The sequence below is a fragment of the Struthio camelus genome, chromosome 20 (assembly GCF_040807025.1).
Source record: "Struthio camelus isolate bStrCam1 chromosome 20, bStrCam1.hap1, whole genome shotgun sequence".
NCBI lineage: Eukaryota > Metazoa > Chordata > Aves > Struthioniformes > Struthionidae > Struthio > Struthio camelus.
The window spans coordinates 3,180,294-3,187,500 of NC_090961.1; the positions used below are offsets into that span (position 1 = coordinate 3,180,294).

Here is a 7,207-nt window from a genome sequence, read left to right on the forward strand (position 1 = left end):
GCTGCTTGTCCCAAATTGTCGAGGTTTAGGGTCAGAATGGGTGGCTGTGAGCTGGGCACTGAATCCCTGCACTGTCTTCTCTCTGCGCAGGGCTGCAAACACAACAGCTTTGAAGATGCCAAGGCCTACGGGTTTAAGAACAAACTGATTATAGTATCAGCAGAGACTGCTGGGAATGGACTGTATAACTTCATCGTCCCCCTTCGTGCGTACTACCGGTCCCGCAAAGAGCTAAACCCGATTGTCTTGCTTCTGGACAACAAGCAAGTACTTCTCCGCAGAGGCTTCCCATTGCACCAAGCCCTTCCCTGTATTCCCCCAGACGTTGGGAGAGCGGGGTGTTGAGAGGCGGTACCGCTGCTACGGCATCATGCCTGTAGTACGGTGCACGTCATCTGATGGGCCCGGGAACTCTCGTGTGACTTTGTGTGCGGGTAACTTTGCTTCTCCCAGATTTGCTGAACTGTCCTGCTTTTTGTTGCTCTTCTTCCAGGCCAGAGCATCACTTTCTGGAAGCCATCTGTTGTTTCCCAATGGTTTACTACATGGAAGGCACGATCGATAAGTAGGTGTTTCTGTTGTTACTTATGGTGCTGTCTAAATGCACAGCGTTTGCCCCAAGCTCAACGTCTGCATTCGCGCGGTAGTCAGGGGAGAGAGGCGCCTGCAGCCCCTCATCCATCCCCTGCTGTGAGGGGCCCCAGGGTTAGCTGCCTCGTAGAGCTTACCGCTCCGCGAGCTCTTGGGTTGGCCGTCTGACCCTGGGAGAGGGGAGCAGGGGAAGAGCTTGTGCGTAAAGAGTAGTCTAGGCTTGGTCTAATCTTTCTCCCCGGAGGATTCCTGAGCGACGTGCTGCGATTTCCGAAGCTCTCTTCCCAGGCCCTGTCTCCGCAGCACACTCACAGAGGGCTGCTCCCGTGGGTCCTTTCTGAGGGGATGACTGTGTGCTCTTCTCTTTGGGACCCACCAGCCTGGACAGCTTGCTGCAGTGCGGGATCATCTACGCGGACAACCTGGTGGTTGTGGACAAAGAGAGCACCATGAGCGCCGAAGAGGACTACATGGCAGACGCAAAGACGATTGTCAACGTCCAGACCATGTTCAGGTGAGACGCAACCACAGTGCTGGCTCTGTCACAGGCACTTACCTCTCCTGGGAAGGAGACGAGGAAGGTGGGAGGTGGTGATGATGGGGAGTGCGTCCTGTCTGCATTTGGGCTCACTCTAGGGAATAGCAGTGTAATCCCTAGCCTATTTCTGAACTCACATAGGCACAAGGATGGTTTTGGTCTTCCCAGGCTACTCTCAAAGCTTTAAATGCTTGAAGTCCTCCATTTCTGAGCAAGCTGCAGGACGGTGCTGCCAGATAACAGGGCTCTTTCCCACTGCAGGCTCTTCCCCAGCCTCAGCATTATCACAGAGCTGACCCACCCCTCCAACATGAGATTCATGCAGTTCAGAGCAAAGGACAGCTACTCCTTGGCCCTTTCCAAGCTAGAAAAGGTAAGAAAGAGAAACTCTTTTTCTCTGTGTGCTTGTGTTTGGTAAGATGATGTTAAGGGTGATTAATTTAGAGCTCTTCATGGTCTTGTGCTCTCCTGCACGCGGCAGCTACCATAGTTAATGTGCACCTGTCCAGATAACCCGCAGCAAACCAATGTGTGGGAAATGAATCCCTGGGCTGTCTGCATCCTTCTATTTATTTATATATTTATTCAGCAGCTGGAATTTGTGCTGTTTTGCCTACTGTTGGGTTGGGAACGTTGTAATGAATGCCCAAAAATCAGAGCAAGAGCAAGGACGCTCTGAAGTCCGTGAGCTGGGGAGGCTGCATGCTTTTGCTCAGCTGAATGTGCTGGAGGGATGTGACCAAACCGCTGCTGGCAGCCCCAGTCCAGGGCACTTACTCCTCCTCTGCACCCCTCTGCTTCCAGAAAGAGCGCGAGAACGGCTCTAACCTGGCGTTCATGTTCCGGCTCCCCTTCGCTGCCGGCAGGGTCTTCAGCATCAGCATGTTGGACACGCTGCTCTACCAGGTGAGACCGCGGCCGGCCTGGCTGTGGCATGGCGGGTGCCAGCGAGCGGGTTCCCCCAGGGAAAGGAGACGTAGGGAAGGGCCCCAGGTACCAAGGCTGTTTCTATTGCTAAGAGCATATCCGGACGGGTCTGTTTGCCTCCACGACGGGCATGAGTTTAGGGCACGTTGCAGATGAGACCGCGCTACCACCCATGCCGTCAGCATGTGTCTCGGGATGAGCCGAGCAGTAGCTCAACAAATCTTTTCTGTGGTTTCTTGTCCAAATGTCTCTGGCCAGTCATTTGTGAAGGACTACATGATCACCATCACCAGGTTGCTGCTGGGCCTCGACACCACGCCGGGCTCAGGCTATCTCTGTGCGGTAGGTACCAAGTTTCTTTGTGTTGAAACCTGCACGCGCAGGTGTCCCGCGTGTGAGCGTGGGATGCAGCCGAGGGGCCGGATCTGTGACCTGAAAGGGGGTAGAGGCTGTCCGTTCTTCCCACCTGGATACCAGCCAGCTGTTGTAGCCTCTGGGCGGGAGGCAAAAGTGTACAGAAGAAGCTGGTCCATCGCTCCCCCACATCGCATGTGGGGAATCCCAGTGCCGCCGGGAGCCCTGATGTCCTCCTCTCCAATAGCCAGGGCAAGAAATTGCCCCTGGTCTTCTCGTGGCATCCAGCTTGTTTTGGGGTCAGAAATTGCTGGGTCTGGCGGAAGCTCGGAAGCAGCTATGAGCACCACGCTGTTGCTCAAAGAGCTGTGCACAGCTAAAAATGGTTGGTTTTTCTCCTTTTTTGCTCAGATGAAAATCACCGAAGACGACCTGTGGATCCGGACGTACGGCCGCCTCTTCCAGAAGCTCTGCTCTTCCAGCGCTGAGATTCCCATCGGGATTTACAGAACGGAGTCGCACATGTTCGCAACCTCCGAGGTGAGCGGCTCGGGCGGCGGAGCAGGACGGGCCGCGCGGGGCGCCCGGCCGCGATAGCGCTGCCCTGTCCGCTCTGACCCGCCGTCGCTTCGTCAGCGGTCCGTGTCGGCGTTACTGCTGGAGCGGAGCCGGTGCCCCGCAGGCTGGGGCCAGCGTTTCTCGGTGGGCTTCGCCGGGGTGCTGCGGGCGAGCGGGGCTGGTTTCGCGGCCTGGCTCGGCGGTGCTGAGCGGCGCTGAGCTCCCAGCGGCTGGGGGCTGATGCACGTTCGCTGTGAACCTGTGGTGACACCGTTATTTCTTTCTTTTCATCCCCCCCCCCTGCCCCGGCCCCAAACGCAGCCTCACGACATCAGGGCGCAGGTGAGCAGCGTTCGCGCCCGGCCTTGGAGCGCTTCGGTGGTGGGGGGGGGAGATTCGCCTTGCATGTGAACGCTGCCTAACGCGGAGGCAGCAGCAAGCCCCCGCGAGACGGCCGGTGACGCCTGCCGGAGCGCCGCGGGGATTTGCCCAGCGCCGGGGGCTGCGGCTCTCCCGGCTCCGCGCGGCGGGCGTCCCCTGCGGCTCCGGGAGCGGGAGCGGGGAAACAAGCCGGCCTCCGCTTTACCGACGCTCGGTTTGAAGCGCTGAGCTCTTGGCCCAAAGCAGCTTCAAGGAGCTGACAGTCGCCGGTTGGTTAAGTGCAATCCGCTTCTTTGTTAGAGGTAAAACCGCTCGATTACGAAATCGGCACCTACCGGCGGGGCTTGCTCTGGCGGAGGGGTGGCAGCCGCGTCCCCCGCGAAACGGCGCGGAGAGAGGCAACGGCAGCTCTGCGCCTTGGGCGACCGGCGGGATAATCTTATCACGGCAGCTGCCAGATGCCCGTTATCCTCCACGCTGTGTTACATTTGTTATTTTTATCCCCAATTTGCTATCCGGACAGTTTGGGTGGTACAGAGATGATGTGCTGGGAGAGGGTGGGGGGGTCAGAGGTAGGAAAGAGGCTCTTCTTGGCCAGGACGTTGGAGTCCAGCCCTTCCCAAGGAGGGGGAGGAAGGGTCCACGCAAGGGAAGGCGCCCCGGCGCGGGGAGGTCTGGGAGGCGGCGTTGGTCTCACACGTGGTCCTCGTGGTCCCCCCCGCCCAACGCCGTCACCTGCTGGCCTTCCAGTCACAGATCTCCATCAACGTGGAGGACTGCGAGGACACCAAGGACGTGAAGGAGCACTGGGGCATCAAGACGGGCCACCACAGGAACTCGTGCTCGAGCGACCAGTCGGAGCACCCGCTGCTGCGGCGCAAGAGCATGCAGTGGGCTCGCCGCCTGAGCCGGAAGGGCAACAAGCACGCCAGCAAGACCGCCGAGTGGATCAGCCAGCAGCGCCTGAGCCTCTACCGGCGCTCCGAGCGCCAGGAGCTCTCCGAGCTGGTCAAGAACCGCATGAAGCACCTGGGCTTGCCCACCACGGGCTACGGTAAGTGCCGTCCGTCCGGTCGCGCCTCTCGGTGGTGGCGGCGGCGGCGCGGAGCAGGTAACCTCGCGGCAAGCCCGGCCCGAGCGGAAGCCTGCAGCTTGTTCGCGCTCCTGCAGAAATAGCGCAGTGCAACCTCGGCGGCCCCCTCCCCGCGACGGCGCCGACCCCAGAGCCCCCCCCGCCCCCCCATCCGCCCCGGGAGCCCGCTTGGCCCTTTGCGGAGCGGTGCTGCCCCCGGGCCCGCGGGGAGAGAGGAAACCTTGTGAGCTGGCGCAACCCCCTTCTCCTACGGATCTGAACCCGTCGTCAAATTGTTTTATGGCGAAACGTTTCCCGACGCTCCAGGGCTGAGCGGTTTGCTTCATTCTGTGCAAAACCAGTCCGTCGCGCTGTGTGCTGTCGTGGTGTCCGCGCAGCGCCGGAGCCCTCTGTGCCGCCTGTATTTCTTCTTCTTCTTTCCCCCCCCCCCCTTAACTGGACCGTTGGCGCTGGAGTCTGTCTCTCCCCTCGGAGCATCGCTTGGTTACGACGAAGCCTGTAGCCCGCAGCTTTTCTTGGTTTGGTTTCTTTCTCTGTGTTTTTTCTTTTTTTTTTGCTTTTTTCCTTCTTTCTCTCCTTCTTTTTCTTTCTTTCTTTCAAGCCATCCTGTGCTGCTGCCTGTTTGCCTCGGTGCTGGAAGAGCTTCCTCGGCCCGCTGAGGCCCGGCGGCCCCCCGCCCGCGGGAGGGAGCCCCCCGGGCCGCGACGCCGCAGCCCCTCCGCGGGGAGGGTTTAGGAGCCGGAGGGCGGTCGGGGCCTCGCTCGCTCCCCGCGGAGGGGGGCTGCTAAAAGCAGGACCGTCCCGGCAAGGCCCTCTGCGAATTCGGGGGCTCTGCAGGGGCGGCTGGCTTTGCCACGGCTTTCGGACGACGAACCGTCAAACGAGAGCCCGAGGAAGGGGTCGCGGGCGCCCCGGTTGGGTGCTGGAGCTGGCCCCGGGTGCCTGCAGAGCCTCCGAAGCCGCGTTGGGGCCGCGGGGCCCCCGGTGCTGCTCGCGGAGCCCCCGCCGCCGCCGCCTGCTGCCCGAGCTCGCCGGGCGCCCCGCAGCCCGCCGGCCGGGGGCCCGCTGCTCCTTTCCTCCTGCTTCGCGGGTGCCGCCGGCTCCCTCCTCCGCGGCGCGGGGCTGCACCGGCTCCCGCGGCGGCGGCGGCCTTGACCTCGGCAAAGCGCCGGAGCGGGCCTGGGAAAGCAACCCCCCCCCCAAATTGCCACGAGCGAGGAGACCCCAGGAGCTGCCCTTTGAAGCAGATGCCCTCCGGGGCGGTGGGAGGGGGAGGCCCTGGCCGAGGTTCCCACCCGGATTCGCACGCTCCCGTCCCCCCCCCAACCCCAACCCCGGATTTGCCGGCAGAGCAGCAGCGTTGGGATCGTTGCCCGACCGTGCCCGTGCGATCGCTGAAGCGCAGGAGCTCCTCTGCGACGTTTGCCAGACCGCGGCTTGCTGACCTCTCTCTCTCTCTCTGTTTATGTCTGTGCCTCTCCCTGTATGTTCTGTAGAGGATGTAGCAAATTTAACAGCCAGTGATGTGATGAATCGGGTAAACCTGGGATATTTGCAAGGTAATTCCCTTTGCCTGGGAGTGCCGCGTGGCTCACGGCGTGCAGCGTGCCACGAGGTCATGCCGGCTGCACCTAATCCACACCCTTGCCGGGTTTCCACCTTAGATATTTGAGCCTGCCGAGCGCTGATTTGTTGAGTGGAGTTGGCAAAAAAAAACAAAGCAAAACCAAAAAAAACAAAAAGGGAAACAAAACCAAAACCCAAAGGCAGGCCATCCTACAGCTGTAGCGCAAACGAAAGGCTCCCTGGAGCCGCCGAGGCAAAAGCAATCCCAGAGCCTTTGCTAGGTGATGACGAGGAAATCACATCGCCCCACTGACCTTGAAACAAAACCGAACCTCCTCCCAGTGCTGCGCAAGTGGATTTTGAGCCGTAAAAGCCAGTGGCAGTTAGGAGAGGGTTTTATTTGGTGCTGGTGACGGAGAGCCGTGGCGGAAGCTGGTAGTGAAGGTCAGTCCTGGGCGGCCGAGGCCGGCGGCTCAGGTGTCGGTGGCGTTCGGCCGCTGAGCGTGCGGGGCGTCTCCAGAGCCCTGCTTCGCAGTCGGCCCGGTTCGGCTCGCTGCAAGCCCCGCCGGGCTCGCTGGCTGCAGCAGAGCGGCCCGCGTGCCCCGGCGCACGGGGGGGGCCCGGGCGGCCCTGCCGTTCCCGCCAGGCCGCCGCCGCCGTGCCCCGCAAGGCTCCCCTGCGGCACAGCGCCTCCCCTTGCCGCCACTTTAGGCCGCCCGAAAGGTGGAATAGTTGGCGTTTTTTTTTTTTTTCCCCCCTATCGCTCATCAGCGGCGCGCTTGATCCTCGAAGCCCCCCCGCCGCCGCCGAGCCCGGCGGTTGGTGCCCGGAGCCGTCCCTCGCCGCCGGGCTTTGGCCAGCGCCGCCGCGGGCGATGCGGCAACGCACGCGGTCGGGGTTTAGCCGGGCCGGGGGGCTTCGGCGGCGCGGGGCGGCCGGCTGCCGGGGTGCCGCTGCCTTCCCCCCCCCCCCGCCAACCCTGCCCGCCCGCCGGCGTCTCGCTGCGCTGCTGCCGCTCGGCGCTGAGCTCTGCGGCCGGCCGGAGCGGGGCCGCTCGCGGCACCACCGTGGGGGGGCCGCAGCTCGTTGGCCGCCCAGCGCCGGCTTCCCCCCCCCCCCCCGCCGTCTCGCCGGCCGCTCCGAATCGCCGCCGAGGCGCTTTCCGTCCCCGCTGCCCCCCGGGCGGCGCCGCGCGGCAG

General features: G+C 62.4%; 1 protein-coding gene across 12 annotated transcripts in view; it reads left to right on the top strand.

The window, feature by feature from the left end:
* KCNT1 (potassium sodium-activated channel subfamily T member 1) overlaps positions 1-7,207 on the top strand; it is an 83,052-nt gene that overhangs the window by 74,277 nt on the left and 1,568 nt on the right. For 9 of the 12 annotated variants that reach the window (XM_068914933.1, XM_068914932.1, XM_068914934.1 and 6 more), the window contains 10 exons: positions 91-263; positions 494-565; positions 971-1,105; positions 1,391-1,502; positions 1,934-2,035; positions 2,315-2,398; positions 2,822-2,950; positions 3,290-3,310; positions 4,100-4,403; positions 5,939-6,001. In XM_068914933.1, coding sequence (XP_068771034.1) covers positions 91-263; positions 494-565; positions 971-1,105; positions 1,391-1,502; positions 1,934-2,035; positions 2,315-2,398; positions 2,822-2,950; positions 3,290-3,310; positions 4,100-4,403; positions 5,939-6,001 — 1,195 coding nt within the window. The remainder of the gene's footprint in view (positions 1-90; positions 264-493; positions 566-970; positions 1,106-1,390; positions 1,503-1,933; positions 2,036-2,314; positions 2,399-2,821; positions 2,951-3,289; positions 3,311-4,099; positions 4,404-5,938; positions 6,002-7,207) is intronic. The other 3 variants (XM_068914935.1, XM_068914937.1, XM_068914941.1) reach the window with 1 other exon arrangement.